Source organism: Polistes dominula, unplaced genomic scaffold (genome assembly GCF_049000335.1).
Source record: "Polistes dominula isolate Pdom_NZ unplaced genomic scaffold, Pdom_raw_medaka contig_82, whole genome shotgun sequence".
NCBI classification, from domain to species: domain Eukaryota; kingdom Metazoa; phylum Arthropoda; class Insecta; order Hymenoptera; family Vespidae; genus Polistes; species Polistes dominula.
The window spans coordinates 2257714-2281913 of record NW_028301046.1 but is presented as its reverse complement, the minus strand read 5'-3'; the positions used below and the strand labels follow the sequence as shown (position 1 = coordinate 2281913).

General features: G+C 28.0%; 1 protein-coding gene across 2 annotated transcripts in view; it reads right to left on the bottom strand.

Moving 5' to 3' along the window:
• Positions 1-24200, bottom strand: part of vn (membrane-bound neuregulin protein vein) — a 305343-nt gene that overhangs the window by 57754 nt on the left and 223389 nt on the right. For both annotated transcript variants that reach the window (XR_016177589.1, XM_089175429.1), the window contains exon 4: positions 9959-10067. Coding sequence is in view for 1 of the 2 variants with exons in the window: in XM_089175429.1 (XP_089031555.1) it covers positions 9959-10067 (109 nt within the window). In the remaining variant the exon portion in view is untranslated. The remainder of the gene's footprint in view (positions 1-9958; positions 10068-24200) is intronic.

Here is a 24200-nt window from a genome sequence, read left to right as displayed (position 1 = left end):
TATCTCTCATTTATTTTCTCATATTTCTTTCCTTTACTTTTCTTTTATTATTATTATTATTATTATTAATTTTGTTCTTTTATCATTTTGTCTTAGTCACTTCTGACTAAATAAATTATTATCTAGGTAAAGCAGTGCTTTTTGAATAATACAGTGCTTTGGCGCAAGACGGCTTTTTAGGTAGCTTAGCGGCGTAACGGAGTATGCAAGCGCTGAGCTCGCAGCGTCCGTGGTTTTCGTGGATTAATTGCCCATTCATAAGCCACCATGTTATTCCCTCTTACTCCCGTTTCCATATCGTGAGAACGCGTATATACTCACACACACATATATACATATATATATATATAATAGACGCACATATACAAATATATATATATATATATATATATATATATATATATATATATATATATTATGTATATCCTATAGATAGATATAAGAGTAGTAAATGATACTCAGCACATACAAGCATATAGAATTCACGTACGTGATTTATAAGATTTAAAATAAAAAAAGATCATATATATATATATATATAAATTTTATTTCAAATATTATAATAATTTTATTACAATTTTTCATAAATTATAATATTTGCATTTCAATCAGATTATATTATATTTATGTAATAATACATATAATATTTATATATAATAGTTTAATATAATAAAATATTTATATTATATATTATATAATATATTTTTTTTAAATTAATTTTATTTTTTATAATATATTATATATTATAATTTTATTTATTATTATTATTTTTTATTATATAAAATTTAATAAAATATTTATATAATAATATTTTTATAAATTTAATTAAGTTAATTTAATTATATATATATATATATATATATATATATATATATATATATATATATATAAATATAAAAATTAAATTTATTAAATATTATATAATATAAATTTAAATTTATTATATATTATATAATATAAATATTTTATAATAAATTTAGTTAAATTAGTTTAATTTTATATACATAAAATATTAATATTTTGTATTATATAAAATTATATATTATATATTAAATATTATTTTAAAATAAAATTATATATTAATCAATTAAATAAAATTATAATATTTTTCTATTACAATCTTCATTACTCAATAACTGATTTATAATTAATCATTCATTTGTCAATTTGTAATTGACTCGTTTTAAAGAAGTTGTTATAATACTTGAATAATAAATAACTCTTAACACAACAATATATTTAATATGATTTATCACAAGAATTTACAAGATTTAATACTTGAATACTGTTATGTGTTTATTCTATGGTTACTCTGAAGGTGTTATATGATACACTATTGGATACCTCTTGGTAGCCCTTCGTCACGTCACATCTCAAATATTCTTAGCGCAACTAAGGACAAGATATATCTCTCAATAAATTTGACAAGGGTTCCTATAGTTTTTCTGTCCAACAAATATACATCAAAAGGTAGTCAAATTCTCAAACTTCAAAAGGGTATCTAATAACAAAGTTACTGGAAACAACAGTTTACAAAATATCTCACCATACAATATTTCATATTATTTTCTTCAAATAAATTGAATTATTAATTATCAAAGAAACACTATATGTATATATATATTTATCAACAAATCCAAAAGCATCAAAACTCTTCTCTCGGTATAGTTTAGAACAATTAATCAGACTTGAGTTCTGTTGAACATTTCTGAATCTTCCCTAAAGTGGGGGTGGGGAGGAATGATGACGCCCAATGTGACTGGACACAATTCGGTTTATTTCGTTGAATTCCATGGCTTTACAGGCTTAATTCCATTGAAATCGACGTCGAGTCCTTTGAACAAACCTTTGTCCATCTATCTCAAACAAGTAACTATAGCTCTAGCACCGTTCTTGGTAAGCAAAATTTCCCTAGCTAGAGAGTCGGGTAGAGTCGGACGGTTCTAAACCGCAAGAGGACAGAGAAGTGGTGCCGGCAGTTTGAGCGAATTACAGGAGGAAGTACCTTGGTGCATCGTAAATAGACGTTTCTGAGTAGAAAGGAGGAGAAAGAGAGAAGAAATGGAAGAGTACGAGAGAGAGAGAGAGAGATAGAGAGAGAAAGACAGAGAGATAGACAGACAGGCAGGCAGACTGAGGAAAAGGGTAAAGGGAGAGGAAGTAGATCTGCTGAGTGGGTGAGACGTTCATAGGCGGCGGGAATGCATCCGAATGCATACCTTGCCGGTATGCATTCGAACTACTTGCGACTACTCGATTACGAGAGTCTTGGGTGTCTAGGCACAAATGGTTGTGGCTCAGACACCGAAAGCTTAGGTTATATTCGTTCTATACCAATGGTACAACAAGCGCTTCGCGGTTTTCCAGGCCATCCAGCGTGCACTTTCTCTCCCTCATCATCTCCCCCTTCTCCTTTCCCCCTTCATACCCTCTTACCATCTCATTCTCTCTTTCTATCTTTGTGAAAGGAAGAGACGTCGTATAGCAAGCGGAGAAACGGTAGTGCATTTACCAAAAGCCTCCTTTCCTTCCCTACTCTTAACAGGAATGCGAGAGAGTGTGAGAGAGAGAAAGAGAGTCTTATCATTCCTGGGAGAATGAAACCCGACTGCGGGCAACTACTGTGTTAAATACATGCGACTTTTCGTAAACGGTGGAGGATGCACGCCAGAGCCAAACGGGTCTCGTGGTTTTCATTTCCTACCCTATCCTAATCTTTAACCGCCACCGTATTATCCCGTTTTCACGTCCATAATGTACGTTTATATATATATGTGTGTGTATGTGTATAAGTATTTACATAGGGAACATATTTTTTGTGAAAAAAATAAAAAAGAACAAAATTATACTGGATATTTAGGGTTTCTTTTGTATGTGTTTCTGTATTTTTTCTTTTTAGTTTTTTGCGTTTTTTTTTTTCATATCTTTCCTCAATTTTTCTCTTCATCGAGGATAATGTTACTATCAAAATTTAATATCTTTATACTTTGTTTCGTTTTATTAAAAAATAGTAATAATAGGTGGAAATAGGTCGAACAAAATTTAGAATTATTATTATATTTCAATTATCAACATGGTAATTTGAAAGATTAAATTTTAATAAATGTAATTTGTTGGAAAATTTGTATTTTTTTTTATTATATATAATAAATTATATATAATTATAATATATATTAAAAATATTATAAAATAATATAATTAATAATATATTATATATAATCATACATATTATTTAATTGATTATAAAATTTGTATCTTTATTTAATTTCGTAATTATTTCATAATTAATTCTTAATTAATTTCTTAAATAAATATTAATTTTTTTTAAAATACATTTGAGTTTGTTAAATGATAATCGTGATGGTAGACATTATCTATCATATTATGTAATATATTTAATGTATTATATTATATATTATTTAATTTGTTAAAAGATTAATTTGTATTTTTATTTAATTTCAATTATCAACGTGCTAATTCTAAAGATCAAATTTTAATGAAAGTACATACTATGATTGAAGATTATTTAGTTTTTTATTTTTGTCTTAATAAATTTGGGATTGTTAAATGATAATCACGTTGGTAGGTGTTATAGTTCATTATATTTTTTCTCAAAAAGCATTTAGGTAAATGTAAGAGACGTTTTACTTCTTCTTCTTCTTCTTCTTCTTCATCTTTGCTTATATTAATCGAAAAGACTCAACTGGGTTGAGATATTTTTTTGTGTTTGGTGAAACGACGAAAGGGATGGGTGGTAAGGGGAGAAAGTGAGATAAAGAGAGATTGTACTGGCGTGTAACGTTAAACAATGAGAATTCAACGTGGTATCATATCGTCTCTCTTTTTCTATTTTTTAATTTTTTTATTCTCGTATACTTACTCGCCAACACGCGTACGTACGTACGTACGTAGGTACGTCGTACCCTTATACCTGCAAAAGCACGAGAAACTAAGGTACAAAGTTTCATATCATGAAGTGTTGGAGCCGCGTTACTGTACTTTCGTATAAAAGCTTTGCGCTTTCCGTTAAAATAATGAGCGCCTAGAAAGGACAGAGTTTGTATGCGGGACGTGAGTTGGGAATACGGGGAAGTTTAGGACGAGTCAGACTCGGAGTCGGAGTCGGCAAATCACGAAGAAGCACCACGACGCGACGATCACGATGTGTTTACATTTATCTTCTTCTTTTCTATTTTTTCTTTTTATTCTTTCTATTCTAAATTTAAAATTCTCTTTTTCATTTTATATTTTTTCAATTACTTTTTTTTCATTCAATATTAGCTTCAGGTAATCACGAAGAAGCACCACGACGCAACCTTCACGATGTTTACTTTTATTTTATTATTATTTTTTTTTAATTTAATTTTTTCTTTTTATTCTTTCTATTTTAAATTTACAATTCTCTCTTTTTCTTTTTATATATGTATATATATATTTTTTTTATTACTTTTCTAATTCAATATTAGCCACAGATAACTGTACCACCAATTTTTTTTGTAACACGTGTGCGTAATGTAACGATTATGCGAGAATGATCAAAGAGAACAACAAAAAAATGAACAAAAAATTTGGTTTCTGCCAAAAATGAGAATATTACGGAAGAATATAAAAAGAAATTATTTTTTCTATTCGAAAAATTATAGAAATATAAAGGGAGTTCGAGTAAACGTTTAAAGTTTGGTATGGTTTGTAATTTCACCTGTTAGTTTCATACGAAAGAGGAGGAGCTTTGAATTTCAACTATTTAAATAAAGAAAGGAAAATACGAGAAGAGAATAGTACAACGAGAGTTAAGTTTTCTTCTATCTCTCTCTCTCTCTCTCTCTCTCTCTTTACTTTTGGCACGTGTCCACGGATAATCGTGTTCAGTATTATATGCGTCTGCCGGAACAAGACGTTAAGCTTCAAAGTAGGGTATCGAGGTTGCTACCAAAATGACTGGGATTATCTCTCATTATAGTCGATTTTAACGATTAATAGCATACTAATTTTCATTTTATTGACCAATTCAAATAAAGATGATTGAAATATATATTATATTATTATATGGGGGTTTTGTCGTCATATTGATTAAATCATAAATTATTTCTATCAGTAGTATTTAACCTATCAATACGTAATAGAAGTTTAATTGCATAAGCTGTTATGATGAATATTGTAGATATTTCAATGATACGATAGGATTCTATTTGCAACGATTTATATCCTATTCTATTAGGGATAGTTATCATTTAAACAGACACACAGAGACAGGTGAATAGGTGGTCAGGAATACAGACAGTGATAAAAACAAAGATAAAATGAATATTTCCTGATATTGTTTTAACCCTTTGCACTCAGAGTTATATTCAGATATATATCTATATGTATATAGATACATATTTTTTTATATTTATTATTATTATATATTTTTATTATATAATTATAATATTTATATAATATATTTAATATTATATTATATTATATTTTATATTTTTATATATTTACACATATAATTTATATATTATATAATTAATACTAAATTATGTATTATACAATAAATAGTAATATATATTATATATTATTATTTATATTATTATTTATATTTATTATTTTCATATATTTTTATATATATTTATTATATAATTATATAAATTTAAAATTTTATATATATATATTTTATATATATAAAATTATAATATAATATATATTTAATTTTTGTAATTTACTTTAACTAAAAAATATAATAATTTAAATATATAATGAAAGAAAGAAATTTAATGAACTACATGTTTTATTTAAACTATTGTTGTGTATTTTGTAATATTATTAATATTATTAATATACTTGTTGTAATCTATAATAAATATTATATAATCTTCGTTAGAATACTTCGTTAGAATACGTTAGAATACAGTACATGATAAATTTATTTAGTATTTCGCCAAGTTCAACCAAGTTCAATACGTAAATATTGATGAGTGCTTAGATGAGTGTGTGAGAGCGAGGCAAACATGTAAGAATCCTCTCTTATGGTGTGTGTGTGTGTGTATCTCGTGACCGCGAGAACTATGAGATGCTCTAACGTTTCTCTCTCTTCAACAAGACTTCGATGTGAGTGTACGTACGTGTTGCCAACGTTATATATAATATGTTAGTACTAATTTAAAGCTTCACTAATGATTTTATTTATTCACCTCTTTTAACAATATTCTTAATAACATAATTAACTTAATATAAAGTATATTAGTAATATATAGTTAAATACACAATTATCGAATTATTATCTTGAAGTATAGAATACTATTGCAATCAATATTTTCCCAAGCATCGAAGTATTTCCACTTCATCGGGGTTTTTTTTTATTTTTGTTTCTGTATAAATCGATATTCTTATTCATCTTTGCTTTCAATAAAACATCGATTGTATTTTTCCTACTACATAAAGATTTCAAGAAAAGTGGGTGAAAGGGGAGTGAAAAACAAAAAAAAAAACAAAAATGTATAAAAGTTGAAGAAACAAGGAATGAATTTTTACCTCCGTCCTCTTTTTTTTTTTTTATTCAAGATATAAAAAAATATTATTCCTGGTTTCATACTAAAATCGTCGTTTCAGTTCAGGAGTGATATTTTATTAGGCAATTTGTCCCTTTGAAACGATAAGAAGTGTAAAAGCGTAAAGTTAACGAGTCGAAAGTGGTAGTAAGAGGAGACTTTGGATAAGAGAAACAAACGAGAAAGAGAGGAGGAGGTGAGTTGTAGGAGGAGGTGAAAGGATCTCAGAGAAAAGGGAATACAGTAGTTGGATGGAAGGAAAACGGAGAAGGATATAAAAGGAGTTTTGGTTGGCGTACGAGAGCTTCGCAAAAGTACCTTCGAGAATGAGATTTACGAGCGTTACTTGGCCAGATGACATCGAAAAAGTTTGCATTCTGGTGCATTTCGGATTCAAGGGTGGGAGGTGAAGGGGATTGTTTGCAGTCGTATTTATATACAATTTCCGTTCCGTTCGCATTTTACCACCCCCCCACCCCCGAATGTTTCCGGGTTCTGTTAGATAAACTTTACGGTTTAAACTTGATCTTCTAATTGGCTGAGGTACTTTGTTATTTGTCGATGAGTCAAAGAACAAAATTATGGGGAAAAATTATTACACAATGAATTTATAATCAATTCTGATATTATATACATAATATATAATAAATATATATATATAATACGGTTTTATAATTAATAATTATAATTAATATAAAAATATATATAATTCAGTTTTATATATAAATTAATATAAATAAATATATGTATATATAATATCATTTAATAATTAATAATTATAATAAAAATAAAGATATATATATATAATACCATTTAATAATTAAAAATTATTAATCAAATTGAAATGTTTCCAACTAAAAGAAGCAAAAAAAAAAAAGAAATAAAACAAAACTAAATATATATTAAATAATTTTGAAAATAACCACAAACCAATCTTAAATATTTCAATGTTTCACAGCCTTGTATCTGCAGTATCCCAGTGCATCCTAGTAGCATTATAAAGAAATCAAACGAAAAAGAACAAAAAAGAAAAAAAAAAGCTCGAGAATATTCTCTTTCGTTCGTTCGTTCTTTCGTACAATCGATCGATCGATATTCGTTCGATATTGTAGTAATGGACGTGAGCCAAGATTTCTATAAAATACTTCACTTGTTTTTTGTTATACTTTTTTCTTTCTTTTTTCTCTTTCGTTCTTGCTCTCTTCTTTTTATTTTTATTTTTATTTATTAGTCTTTTTTTTATTTTTTTTTTTGCAGATCATTGGATGAACTCCGATCGAATAGAAACACACGCGTAAAGTTCGAAATGCGTCACGCATCTTCCTTTCAATCCGTCGACTTTTCTCTCTTTCTCTTTCTCTCTTCTTCTATTCCTCTGGGAACGACTCGATTCCTCGATAAAGCCAATAAACCCTCGTCAACCGATGACACCGTAGTTGTATCAGTAGTATCAGTAGTAGTAGTAATAGTAGTAGTAGTAGTAATAGTGGTGTACGTTCCCTTTTATCCTGGCCATAGGCCATAACGTCTACTCTTTTTCTATCTACCTAACCCTTTTTTATTTTTTTGTTTCTGATACTCTCATCTCATCCTCCTCCTCCTCCTCTTCTTCCTACCAACTCCCACTCTCTTTCACACACACTCGTTCGCTCATTTTGATCTTGTTCTTTTTTTTTTTTATTTTCTTTTTCTCTACCCCCACCCCCTTCCCCACTTTTCTCTACATATGTTCTATTTCTCTTCTATTATCCATCTCTCTTTCACCTTCACAAAAGCTTACGAGATTCTCTTGGGAGGTAGTGTGTAGCTTTTATCTCACGAATAACCGGTGCCGACTGGTCCACCAAATTTGTTTAACGAGTGCACCCACCGACGTCAAAATGCACCCACGTAAAATACATACGATATATATATATATATATATATATATATATATATATATATATATATATGTATGTATCTACCTTACCCGTATTATTTCACTATTTTTTATTTTTTTTGTTCTAGGTGACAAGTATGCCAGAATTTCACGATCAATTTATTCTTCGATGTATATTCACACTAAATTGCAAATAGTAACCCGTTTTAACACCGTTTTTTGTTAATTCTTCCCAAACTGTGACAAAATCTTTCATAATTATATCAGGATTCTAGTGTCTTACAAATGAACTGTTTTTACATGTTAGTTTATTTAAATGTTATAGAATCAGTCGTATGTATATTTATGTTATATAAATCGTGTTCTACGTTTAATATGAATATACTTGTACACGTGATATGTACTTAAGCTTTAAGTGCTTTCACGTGGATGCTTTTCGGTGAATCTTTTGTTTTATACCAACACGAAATATAGATGGATTTAATGTATAAGTATGTATAATATATTATAATATTATTTGCATTAGAGTTTCTTCGTTTGTTCAGATAACAAACGTGTGTATGAATTTTATTCGTAAAGTACACGAAATAGGCAACCTCTTTGGTTTTTTTTTTATCATTCAATTTCATTTATTTAAAATAATGATGAAAATGTTAATATCAAAATCATTTCTATATAATCGTACAATTGTATGTATAATATATTAGAATAATTTTGGCATTAGAATTTTTTTCTATAACACACGTGAGTATGAATTTAATTCGTAAGATACACAAAACAGGCAAACTCCGTTGTTTTTTATAACTCAACTTCATTTATTTAAAATAATGACGAACATTTAAATATCAATCATTTCAATATAATCGCGTACATTGAATTTTTATTTTGTAATAAGATAATATAGATGATATAATTCTATCGACAAATTGAATATTTCATAGAATATTTCGTATTATATTCAGTGTCTTCTTTTTCGATAAGAAGAAGAAACCAAGAAGTTTCACCGTGAAGAAGTCAACCGTGAGAAAAGGTAAGAAGTTTCTTTGGTAATAGTAGAAACACTAAAAAATATATATCGATATATCTAAAAAGGAAAGGTAAACGTTTAACGCGTCGATATCCTGTCCATTTATATTTAAAATCGATTTTCTTTCGTTTCTCGAGAAAATAAAATGACCATTGAAAAGTAAGAGACAGAGGAGAGTACCTTTATTTCGACATTTCTCGTTTTCACTTTACCATATTCATCCTTCGTTTATCGCGAGAATACTATTCGAAATTCAACTATCTCGTAGATAATTGAATTGTAGTCTGTTGAAGATGAAAATAGAAAAACTGGATGACAATTATTTTACAAAATATTGTCTAGAAAAAAAGAATAAATAAAAACTCGAATATTATTATAAAATAATACGATCGATACAGAGATAAAAACGTGTACAAAATGTGATTACAATTATTTTTCTTATCTGCGGAAGATTTTACCAAAACTTTGGATAAATAAAAATGGAAAGAAAAAAGAAAATATGAATGTTTGTGTATTTACCTGCATGCTGGTTCACCGACAGTCTCAAAAAATAGGCAGGTACCACCGTTCATGCAAAAGTCTCCTGCTATTGGACAGGGTTGTTCCTGCCTCGGCCATGCCGCTATCGCTGTAAAAATAAAATGCAAAATACATATTAATATTAATCAATGAAAAAAGTATCTAATAACATAAATAAATATTTCTATATACATATAGAAGTTTATATGTTTCTCTATATATACAGTGACTCAAACAATTGATCAAATGTTATCACAGTATTTAAATTTGTATATAATTGAATACAGTTTAATAAGAAATGTAAGAAAATATTTGATTATAATATATAAATAGTTTTCGTAGTTCACATAGTACAGAAATAGTTTAAATATGTTACACATTTTAATCAAAATTAAATAAAATTAACAAATCGTATCGTATTGATCAAATTTGTTCAAAATTGAAACACTGTGAGAACATTTGATCAATTGTTTGAGTCACTATATATATGTGTATATGTAAATTGAATTGAAATGATTCAAAATGATTCAAAAGATTAAAAAAGTATCTAATAACATAAATAAATAAATATCTCTCTCTCTTTATACGTACAAACGTTTGTATGTTCCTGTATATATATATGTGTATATGTAAATTGAATAGAAATGGTTGGTTGAAGAGAAACACGTGAATTTGTTTTGTAAAATAGAAGGGAAAACCGAAGAACTACGTTAATACCGTAGTGTGTATATAGCATTTGGTTTCAAGCTGGCAAAGTAGCAAAGCCTAAAGTTGTTATTCGGTAGTGGTTGTATAAGAGGATGGTGGTAAAAGGGGGTGGGAGAGAGGCAAAGGGTAAAAAAGACAAACGGGGCGCGTGACTTTTCCACGATCTTCCTTTTCCGTACTAGAAGTCAACTTGGAAAGGGAGAACGCTTCGTATCTATTTCGAAAGCAACATTCGATGCCACTCTTCTACCCCAACCCTTTTCCCATTTTTTTTCCTCTATTTTATTATATATATATATATATATATATATATATATATATATATATATATATATATATATATATATATATATGTATATTTTATTTTCTTTCTGCTTCATCTTCTTCCTCTTTTCCACCAATATCTTCTGCCGTACCTGTTTTCTTCTTCTTTTTATTCGGTCGCTTACGTCGGCAGGTTTTACCCCCAACCCTTTTACCTTCCTTCCTCCCTTTCGTTCTTCATGATTCTTCCACGCCCTTTTCTCTCTTTTTTTTTTTATTTTTTTTTATTTTTTTTATTCAACGTTCGAATTCATTCGCACGAATAAATCGTCGCGTTTTTGCGTTTCTTCTTCTTTTTTTTGTTTTGTTTTTTCTTCTTCTTATTTTTCGGCTTTTTTCCCTTCTTTTCTTTCTTTTTTTTTTCTTTTAATCTACTCCGACAGTCTCTCTAGACTTTAGGATCATCGTTTTTTTTTTTTTTTTCGTTTAAAAGATCGTAGCATTTTCATTTAAATCGATCAGATCAGGGATTAAACCTTTCATATGGAAATATTACAATGGCAACTGGAATTATAAGCAGAACGAGGGATGAAAACACGCGAGGGATTTTTTTTTATGTGAATCTTATAGGGTGTCTCGGTTAAATTGTATTTATTTAGATGATATTTAGGAGGAAGGGGAAGAACCAAAAAATTAATATTATAATAATAATAAAATTAATAAGTACCATCATACTCTATATATATATATAATAAATGTAATTGTAATATAAATAATAATAAAAATAATATATATATATATAATAGTAAACATAAATTAATTATACAATATTTAATAAATTATATAATAAATTATATTAATTAAAGTATTATATTATATTATTATAATAATTTAATTATTATGTTAATTTTAATATTATATTATATAATATATAATAAATTAATTATAATACGATATTAATATATATATATATATTATAAAACACAAATTTCCAAAATGATGTAAATAAGTACCACCCTAATAAAAATATATATATATATATATATATGTTTCGTGTATAGCCGTGATTCATGGGAAAAAGCCGAAAAGATTTACGGATCATATAGCGGAATAAAAAGGATCGTATAATGGGTCGGAGGTCACGTCCGATGAGGGTAGAAGTGGTCGGTAATACTGCGGAGTCAAGTAGAGGACTGGCCACGTCCTCGCTACTAGAAAAGTGAGCTTGCGAGCTTGCGAGCTTGCTAGCGCGTAAGCCATTATTACACTAGGATTAGTACTCGAACATTCAGCCAGCCAACCAACCAACCAACCAGCCCAGGGTTTTCTATATTACCAAACCGAGCTTCTTTCCAACGGCCAATCTCGGAAAGCTTTCGATTCGTTTTTTCTCTTCCCTTTTTTTTTCTATCCTCTCTGATTTTCTTCCTTTATGGTTTTTCTTTTATTTTTTTTTATGTTTTTTTTTTTTTTTTTTATACATTTCCATCGAAAACATTTCTTCTCGTTAAACGTTTTAACCAATTCGAAGACAATTTCATATTTCGAGATTCGTTTAATTTTTGTTTGATTTTTTATTTTACACTTGTTTTTATTTTTTATTTTTTTCTTGACCAAAGATAAAAAAAAGAAGGAATAAAATAGAAATAAAAACATTAATTATTAAATATTATTTATTATTAGAATCTTTATTAGAATAATATATTATTCCGTTTTTACAAAACATTTTAGTTAAAAGTATTTAACACTCAAAGGATTAATCCTTCGTAATATTATTTATAATTTTTTGATTCTATTTTTTATTTTTATTTTTTTCAGTTTTTGATTAGTTTAAAAAAATATATTTCTAGACGAAATGTATATTATGTGTTGTACATTATTTTAATGGAAACAATATTTTGCAAATTATGAGCCACGTAAGTTCATATTTAAATAAAAGTAGAGTAATTGTTTTTATATGTAAAATAATAATAAATGATATGATATATATATATATATATATATATATATATATATATAAGGAATTTTATTTAGGGTGACAGGTGCGAGGTGAACATACACCCAGTTTAATCCTACTAATAACATATATTTAAAACAGGTATTAGAAAAAGTACAATAATAGTTTCACAATCTTACGATTACAACTTAGATGAGCGACTGTATTCTTATAACTGATAACGACTGTATTCTTACAACTGATAACGACTTATAATACAACTGCGACTGTTACGACTGATGACTAACCATGGCTACGACTGCGACTGCGACTACCCTATTATTTCTTTCCACGTATTTTATATCAGAAATGACCTACACCCCTTTTGAGAGGGAAGGAGATTACGAATCTTATTGACCAATAGCATAAGGATCCACCCCATAGTCCACTGACTAGTACAGTCTATGATTTTTAGTAGTGAAAACTATGCATAAAAAAACTTGATCTAGAACATCGGAATGTTATCTCTTTTTATGGTATCGCATGTGTTTACATAGGAATCCGAAACCTCTCAATGGGCCCGACACTGCACAAAGGGTTTTCATCAAACCAATATATCTCGATAATTCTTAGGTTTGATTATGGTTTTATGGCAATCCTAATCTTTTCTTTTTGAATAGAGTTTTCCTTTGCAGAAAATAAAATATAAAGAAAAGAACTGAATACTAGTTTTTCGTCTGCATCTTCGTCACTTAAAACTCTCCTACATATATTATACTAGGTGTGCCCTGTCATGCGTTGCTGTGGCTCAAAATCAGTCCGATACACATGTCTTTAAGTCAACGAATTACCTTATTCCACCATCTGTTAGAATCTTATCGAACTAACAGAGATAATCATAACTCTTTGTTAATAAACAAATAATTCGCAATAAATTGAGATATAAACTATCCTATCTTTCAAGTTAGATGAAACTGCACATAGTATGCAAAATTTGATTAAAATCGGTGTAGTAGTTTAGGAGTCCATTGCGAACAAACAACGTGACACGTAATTTATGTATATTAAGAAGATTTAAATCAGACTAGATATCAAGTGTCTCACGTACGAACGTATTTACGTATTTTCTTCGAACATAAACGTGTACACTTTTAAATATTTGTAACATCATCTTCAGAACACTTGATATTAATTATAATACCTTATTAAGTATGTGACTTAGATTTATACAATAAACAAAATTCGTACAACTAAGTAACAAATAATATATACATTTTAAAACAAAGTTTCATGTTATTTTCAATAAAAATAGATGAAAGCAACTTTGTTGAGTCATTAACTAAATAGAAACGTACAAATGTATGTGTTTTCTAGTAAAAAATCTTTGCGATACGTTGTTCCACCCACTCACCCCCACCCCTTCCTTTGTTTTATAGTCATTTCTAGAAAAAACTTTCCCATCTATTGTATGATACTTTTTATTGGTTTATTTCGAGAATAAGAAGATTACCGTTTTAATTAAATGATCGTTCCACGTATTTTCTCAACTACGTTAGAAAGATCGAGTCGAGATCGTTAAAAGTCCTTTTGGGTATAGTTTGAAAAGAAGAAGAAGAAGAAGAAGAAGGAAGAAAAAACAACAAGAAAGAGAAAGAGAGACAGAGAGAGAGAGAGAGAGAGAGAGGTTGCAAGAAAATAAAACGTTAAAGACAAAATCACAGAAAGGAAATCTTTTTTGACGTTAAGAGAACGAAATTGTGAAGTTTGAAAGAGCCTTTTCGAAGCTTTAAGCACCGTAGTCGTTCGTAGTCGTTCGTAGTCCTTGGAAACGTCGTGTGTACTTTAACGGACGATCTTAGCTATTCGCTCGTCGTCCTTCCAATTATGCTCCTTTTTTAATCTTTTTTTTTTTTCTATCTTTTTAACATAGGAAGAGAAAGGAGAGACATCTTCTTTCGTCGGAGTAGATCCCTTTGCTAGAAAAAAGTAAATTGAATAGATTTCGCGTGGCGTGCAAGCACGAAAAAGAGTAGAAAGATGACGAGGAGAAAGAAGGAAAAGTAGAAAAGAGAATAAAAAAAAAAAAGAAAAAAGATAAAAAAAAAAAAGGAAGAAAGTGGAGGTGGCTAGGAAAAAGGAAGGGGGTGAAGGGGTGGTGTAAAGAAAAACGGGACGAGGTTGAAAACTCCTCCACACTAGTTTTCTCGTGTGCACTGTGTGTGTGTTGGTAAAAATAAAAAAAATAAAAGATAAAAAAAAAGAAAAAAGGGAGACACCTTCCACCCGCGTTCGCAAAGAGAATGAGAGAAAAAGTACGCTTAGATATAAGTGAGAAAGAGAATGAGAAATAGAAATGAGAGTACGTTTCAAATCTTTTTTGAACAAAAAGAGAAAAAGAAAATTGTTTAATATTAAAATATCAAGTTGACAATAAACGAGCATAACGTTTGCATTGAAATGAAGCAGTTCGTTCGTGTTTTTACTTATTGGAAGGTTGGTATTAAACATTTCAATGAAATTTTAAATGAATAATATTATAATCTATGGGATTGTTTAAAGGGTCTTTTGTTTTGAAGGGTAATTGTCAAACGTTGGTAAGTTGGATGATAAAAGGGGGGTTGTTGGAGGTTGATAAAATAAATATTTTTTAAATGTATCATCATATTTATGAATAAGATGTATGTTTAATAAATACAATATTTATAATTGTTATTTTATTTGATAGTAGTTGTTATATCGATTGAAATTTAAAAAAATATATTTTAATATATATTAAATTAAATATTTAAATATATATATTATTATATTATTATAATTATATTATCATTATATAATATATAATACATAATATAATATATATATTATTATATAATGTATAATATATTATTATATATATTATATATATTATTATGATATATATTATTTATTTTTACTTATAAAATATATATAAAAATATAAAATATATTTCTATATATATTTATAATATTTTTTATATGATAGTAATTGTTATATCGATTGAAACTTCAGAAAAAAATGCATTTCTTTAATAATAAATGTCAGAAACGTCTTGTTTAAATGGAAAACGCTTTTCTTGAATTTTAGAAAAGAATGACGATATATATATATATATATATGCATAGATATATACCTGTTCAAGCTACGACACGGACAAAAGGTTTACATTCCGGCATGAAGAAGAAAGACATTGAAAGTCAGGCGAGAATGAGAGAAGATGGGAACGTGGGAAGGGTAGTAAAAGAGAAAGAGAAAGAGAAAGAAAGAAAAGTACAAAAAAATCGAGAAAGAGATGGAATACAACATGCAGGTTCTCGTGAAAATGTGCTGCTGCTGGTGATGCTGGTGGTACTGGTGGTACTGGTGCTGGGTGCTGCTACGTGTTGGATAAGAATGACGTCCATATTACGCTTGAACCTTTTAACAGGAAAAGTCTTACCATGGGTCTCTTTCCCCTTTAGAAGATTTTTGCGATGCTGAGTAATTTTCTTTTTATCGAAAGAAACCCCTCACTCTCTCTCTCTCTCTCTCTCTCTCTCTCTCACTCTTTCTTTCTATCATTCTATCTTTCTTTATTTCCCTCACGATTTGAAAAGTCAAGAAGTACGAAAAGCTACGTTCGTAGAAGGAAAGAAAGAAAGATCGAAAGAATGAAAGAACGAATGATCTCGCTTTAGCTTCGGTGTTATTTTCAAAGGATGCCAAAAAGAAAGAGAGAGAGAGAGAGAGAGAGAGAGTGTCAAGAAAAGCGAAAGCGTTCAACGTAGGAGACAAGAAAGAAACGGTTTCGGAGATCGACTTTAGTTCCTCGTTGAATCGAACGAGAAGAAAGGAAGAAGGTAAAGAGCAAACATTTATTTGCATCGAATTACTGTGTGTTGCTGGCGGACGAATAAAATTGCTAGCTTGCTTTTTCTTTCCTCCTTCTCTTTCTTTCCTTTTCCTCAAGTAGAGAAGAAAAAAGAAAAAAAAAAAAAGAAAAAAGGTATAAAAAAGTTAGTATCGAAGTAAGCTCGAAGAGTTCGCGTTAAGATTCGTCTTACCCACTATCCGTGACGATTTTCTTTCCATTTACGTTTTCACGTTTCTTTTAAGTTCGATAAACGTTTCGGGTATCAACTTTAGGAAAAGGTTATATTCCCTTTCTTTATACTTTTTCTTTAGGATTTTCCCGTTTTTTTTTTGTTCCTTCAAACCAAACGTCGAAATGAAATTTGAAAACGACTAACGTTGTATCAAAGCTATTGAAAAGCTTTTCTACCTTCTTCTAACAAGAACGCTAGAAATTCGCTTTGGATTATTTTCAAGACACTTCGTGCAAATGGATTTGGTAGCTATTACTCGGTAGTATCGTACAAGGTGGCTAAGATTCAATAAGACCGGCTGACGATCGTTTCACCATCGACTCACGATCGGTTCACCATCGGTTCACCATCGATATTGCTAACCCGAGTTAACGTTCTCAGCTGATGCTGATAGGAATTCGAAATATACCTTATACTGTTAGGAGAATACGGTACCACATTTTCCTTGTTTTAATCTTTTATCTTTTTACTTAAATATATTTCCTTTATTTTTCTTATTATTTTTATTGAAATATATTTAATATTAAAAATTTAAATAATAATTAATGTAATATAAATTATTATAATAATTTACAAATAATCAATATAATATAAATAAATATAAAATAGTTGACAAATTTATATATAATAATTTAAATATAATTAATATAATATAAATTAATATAATAATTTACAAATAATTAATATAATATAAATTAATATAATAAAGTACTAATTTAATATAATAATTAATATCTCAATAAATAATAAATAATACTATTTTAGAAATAATAAATAATAATTATTTACAATTTATTTGAAATAAAAATAACACCTATACACACATCGAGTATTAAATTAAAATATAAATAATAATTATTGTCAATTTGTTTTAAATAAAAATCATCGCATCTAAAATTGATATGAAGTCTCAATACTTGATGGATTATTTGCAATAGTTCAACGACAAATGTCTTACAAAGCATTTACGAATAATTGATTAAAGATTCATATTGAATTATTGTAAATGAATGACAAGTTTATGGAATCAAAGAACATGGCTTGAATTTTCACGAAAAGCACAAAATACATGCAGTCAGTTTCACGTTGAAATACGGGTGGCAAGCTGTGACAATGCTAGTTCACCACCAAAACTCGAACTATAGTTTCACGTTGTTGTTCACCTGGAATAGTGTACCACCGGACTTTGAGAAATTCTCAGTTTAACAGTGCACAACGTCTGACGTCAAAAACCACACCCTCTTTTTCGTTACTTTCTACGACATTCGAATCATTTCCAACCATACTACAACTTTTACCATACTTTACCTTCTTTTTTTCTATTTTAAACTACAATCAATATTTGTATACATATCTATATAAATATAAATAATTATTGATATATAAATTTTAACAAAACTTTGTAACTTTTTATTCAAGAAATATTCAACATTTTTATTTGAAATTACTTCAAAATTAAATCTCACGAAATTATAAGATAAAACATTTTGTAATGAATTGATTATATATACTTAATGAGAAAAAATAAAATAAAATAAAAAATCACAGAGGAAGCTTAAGGGGGATGAGAATCATCCCACGAATTTTCTAAAGCTTATCAGAGTAGAAAAAAAAAATAAAAAAAAAAAAAGATAAAAAACTTGCCCAGTTTTGGCATTCGTAATAAAAACTTGCAAAACACGACACCGAAGTATTTTACTTATGTGTCCTCTCTCTCTCTCTCTCTCTTACTTTTTTATTTCTATTATTAAATTCTTTTCTTTCTTCTAATTATTATTATTATTATAATAATTATTATTGTTATTGTATGAGTTTGGGGTGGGTGTTCAGTTCGTTACTCGTTTCTCGTATTGCGGCGTGTAATTTTGGGTTGCAAGAACGAACGATATTGTTAATGACGTAAAGGGGGTGACAGGGATGAAGGGGTGGAACGAAGAGAGAGAGAGAGAGAGAGAAAGAGAAAAAAAAATAGAAAGAAAAGGAAGAGAAGGTGAAGGTAAAAAAAAAAAAAAAAAAGTAAAAAGAGGAATAGGAAGAGGTAGAGGGAAAGGGGTGTGTTGGAATGGGAAACAAAGTGGAGAACGTTGGTGAAGAAGACAACCGGGGTGCACATCGTGGAAGCCTATTGTAAGAGAAACGGCACACGAGATCAAAAGAAGTGGCACGTTTTCATAGCCCTTACTTGCTGTAGACGAGAAAACCCGTTGAAAAAAAAAAAAAAAAAAATAAAAAAATTAAAATAAAAGAAAATACGAAATCTGGAACGCGCCACGTTTTCGCGCCTTGTTTCCGTTTAAATTTCGTTTTTTCTCGAGAGAGAGAGAGAGAGAGAGAGAGCGAGAGAAAGAGTGAGAAAATAGAAAAGAAGAAGAAAAAAAAAAACGAATTTTACTTTTCGTTAGGTTCCTTCCTATCTACCTAGTAAAAAAAGAAAGAAAAATTATAAAGATAAAGATATGCTAGACGTGTTAACAGTAGTTGTAGTAGTAGTAGTCTTTCTGTCGTCGTTGGATAGTAGTTGTAGTAGTAGTCATCTTTCTTTTACAATCCTTTTTTTTTTATTTTTTTCTGTTTTTTTTTTTTTTTTTGAATACACACATTCGTACGCACCTGAATATCTCTTTTTAAAGCTTACTTCTTTATGAACTTTCCCACGATTCCCGGCTTGCTTGTTATTTTCTTAACGCGAATGCGGACCTTGTAGATGCTTTTTTTTATTTTTATTTTTTATTTTTTATTTTTTATTTTTTTTTTGTATTTTAACGCTCGCGTTTGTTCTCATTTTACTTCATTATTATTATTATTATTATTATTACAATTTTGTTTTCTCGAACGAATTAATTTAGGTCAACCCGGTGACGAAAGTTCGTATCGACGAATTTTGTATTATATTTGTTGATTTTTCTTTTTTTCTTTTAGTATCCTCTCGTTCGAATTATATTTTTAAGTAAATGTCTTTGTAATCGATTTATATGTATAGTATATTATATAGTTATTAGTAATAACTTTATTATAATAATAACTATAAAATATATATTATATTTTTTTTATATAATATATGTTAGGTAACTTTAAAATATAATATATAATAATAAATATAAATATAATATATAAATATATAATAAAATAAATATATAATATATTTTATAAAATATATTAGGTAACTTTAAAATGTAATATAATAATAAGTATAAATATAATATATAAATATATAATAAATATAAATATAATATATTTTATAAAATATATTAGGTACCTTTAAAATATAATATAATAATAAATACAAATATAATATATAAATATATAATAAAATAAATACAATATATTTTATAAAATAATAATAATATATATAAAAATTAAATTAAATTAAATATTATTATAATAAAATATATATATATATTAATTATTTAATATTAATTTATTATATAATATATAATATTATATAATAAATTATATAATATTAATTATTAATATTAATTAAAATATTAATAATATATATAATAATATATAATTATATATATAATTATCCTATATAATACTATAAAATAATAAAATAATAATAACTATAAAATATAATATATATATTTATTGAACTATCAACGATATATTTGATAAAGATGAATTTACAGTGAATTAAATTAAATTATCGATAATATATTTGATGAAGATGAATTTAAAATCAATTAATACAATGAATTATTCAATATTATATTTTAAAACACATTAAATAATTTAATGATCTAACTGTATCTTTAAAGAATGTAACTCACATGTTAAATTCCTATCATGAATGTTCCACGACACAACAACGTTCGGTATTTTTGTGGGATGGGTGGAAGAAAAAGGGGTTGGATTGCCTTCGTGGTTACGGTACGACGCCGAGCTAACGTAAAGGGATGATTACACCCTCAGGTGCCGCTCCTTGTTACTTCCTGTATACATATACCTGTACGATAGAACGTACGATAGAGAACGAACGTGTTTCTCCGGATTCTCTCGTGTAGTTTCTTCTCTCCAAAAAGCATGTATATTTACGTTAGTAACGCTTCCCCTTTTCGTGCATGTTAATACACTTTTCTTTATAGTTTCTCGATGTTAGTGTAAGTGTTATAAATTTTCATTGAAGAATATTTTCAACGTTTTCTCAAAGGTATTGTTAATCCTGGAATTACGATAGTGAAGTAGATACTTAGATTGTTAAATGGATTTACACTTACGAACTAATTTAAATTTTCTTTTTTTTTTCTTTTGTTATTTTGTAGGAGTTTTTGTAGTTAATATTTTTGTAATTATAATTTGGGAAATTGTAAATTATTATTAATTAAAATATAATTTATAATTACTTATATAAATTATAATATATAATTATTATTTATAATTACTAATATAATATATTATTATTTTTTAATTTATATTACTTATATATACAATATAAATATATTTATAATTAAAATATTTATTATAATTAAAATATAGTTATATAAAAATTCTATAATATATTTTATGTAATTAATAATAAAAATTAAATTATATTACTTATAATATACAAATTATATTATACTTAAAAATTTAATATAATATAATCTTAATATAATTAATTAACAATTTAATATATTATTTAACATATATATTTTTATACTATAATAATATAATATAAAAGAGTATTTTTGAGTTTGTGTAATAGAAATTAATTGAGTTTTTCAATAAATAAATCTTAATGGAATTCATCGAAATCAAATAAAAAAAATTGCTATTCGGAATTTGCATTAGGGATAACATTTATTCGTTATATCGTTCGTGAAATATTTTTGTTTATTGCACACGGTATATATATATATATATATATATATATATATATATATATATATCATGTTGTCATTAAATAAAACGTAGAATAACGAAGGAATTTCATAGGAAATTTTTAAACCGATGATCATTTCGATTTTCGATACGAATTTCTTCTACCTTTATATTTTTTTAACTTTGATTTTTTAGTTTCCTTCTTTGTCTTGTTTTGCAAATGACGATTGATCGGGAAGGAGAAGGGGGGTGGGTGGGGTGGGGAAGGGGATCGGTTTTTTAAAACGACGAAAAGTAAATATTGAAATGAAACGAAACGAATGAGTTGGTAGGAATGAACGAGAGTCCTGCGTTCAATATCAAAACGTGCTATTACAGTTGAAAGCGAATCACACGGGATGCAAATTATCAGACCGTATTTGTCGAAAAAAAAAAAAATAAAAAAAAATAAAAAAAAAAAAATAAAACAAATAAATTAAAAATAGAAAATAAAAGAAATCGCTCGTCCGTCGTGGTAATGCGTTAAAAAAACAAAAACAAAAACAAAAAAACACAAGAATAAACTAAAACTATATATGCGATAGTTTTATTTATTTATTTTTTTTTTTTTAACAAAAATACCAATAAACTCTATCAAAATTGTATATATATTTATCATACGTGAATACGATACGAACCTAGGCGTACACTATTGGTCAAAAGTTAGACAACGTTGAATCATATGTAGAAAGAACGAAAAAAAAGAAAATAATTTACTAAAAAGATCGCTTTTATTTTTTAAATTACAGTCGGACGTAATAAAAAAAAAAGTATCCAAGAAAATTAAGTTTTGCGAGTGTTTTTTAATTAAATATATTTCCCCCTTTTCTCCTTCCATCCATGTCTTTTCTACTTTCGTAGAAGTAGTTAAACGTAAGACACGTTAATAGAAAAGTTCATTTCGAGTATTGCTTTTTTTTTTTTTTAATTGGATGTATATAAAAATTATACAACATACATACAATGGGATGTAAAAAAAGAAAATATATATAAAATTCTTTAAAATGCAATTTAACATGTTAAACAATATTAGATATGAACACTGATAGGAACATAGTTATTCTCAAATTAATCGAAATATTAAAATTTCATGGGAAAAAATAAACTAAACTGATCCAAACTTTTGACCAATAGTGTATATATATATATATATATATATATATATATATATATGTATTAATAGATAGGTAGGTAGAGTACACATATGCGTGTAAAAAGGAAAATGGTGTGTGAAAATAATCGATAAGCTTCGATCGGTACACGTTGTTGTTGTTGTATGGTTTCCGTGAAGGTCTGCAGATTAATGGTAGAGATAGTTTTCGGTGGTGCGATCGCGTGAAGTATGCCATGGCACATGATCGATAGTTCGCGTGGGCCTCTCGATGACGTTTAACGGAAAAATAAAAAGTAGAGAAAACAAAACGAAAAGTACGCGAGGATGAGAGAACACGAGAGAGGAGAAGGGTAGGTTTGGGGAAGAGGAGACCAGAAAGAAGAGTTGAGGCCAGTTGTAGGGTGGATGAGCAGGATGAGAAGGATGAGGAGGTGGTGGTGGAGGTGGGGGGGGGGGAAGCCGTAGGGACGCGTGACGTACGTTTTTTTTCACGATACGCTTCCGTTATTATCGCTTTCTGCCGATTCTCTCGAGAATCATTGCGTATTGCCATGCTTTTTTTTTTTTTTTTTTGTATTTTCGACGATTCAAAGGAAAATTCAGGTACAAAAAAACGTGGCAGACAAAAGGTACGAGTTAGAAATGATTCGATCATGGATAAGATTTTGATTTCACGTTATGTCATCGTTGACTACAAAAGAGGATTGTTAATTATCTTACGCGTAAACAACAAAAAGAACAACACCAGGTTGAAAGTAAATAAGAAAGGAACCGTAGTGTTAGTCAGAATAAACGATAAATAATGTTATTATTTTGTTTATCAAAGGAACCAGGTGAAAAGCTTTATTGCAAATGAATAAAGTAAATCTATAGAAAGAGAGAAAAAGAAAGAAAAAAAAGATCGAAGTGTCGAGCAGTCAACTTGAAAATTAGCGAGTCGGAAAAGCATTTGATATTATGAGAGTCTAGTGAAAATTATTGAAAGTTTCTTAATTAGTAGATTGAAGTTAAACAACTATCACGAATGTTTGTGTATAATTTTTATACATAATATACCTTCATAGTTAAAAGAGAAAGATAATTCTTTGATTGAGAATAAAAGGAGGTGTATCATTTTACTAATGAGTGTGCGAATAAATTCATTAGGGGATAATAACAGAGGTGCAATTGGTAGTGTCAAACGTTGAGGAATGAGAAACGATGAAGAAGAATGGAGAGAGGGATGACGATGAACAGGAGGACGAGACAGGGGTAGAGGGTTGAGGTGGGTTTTAGAACGGT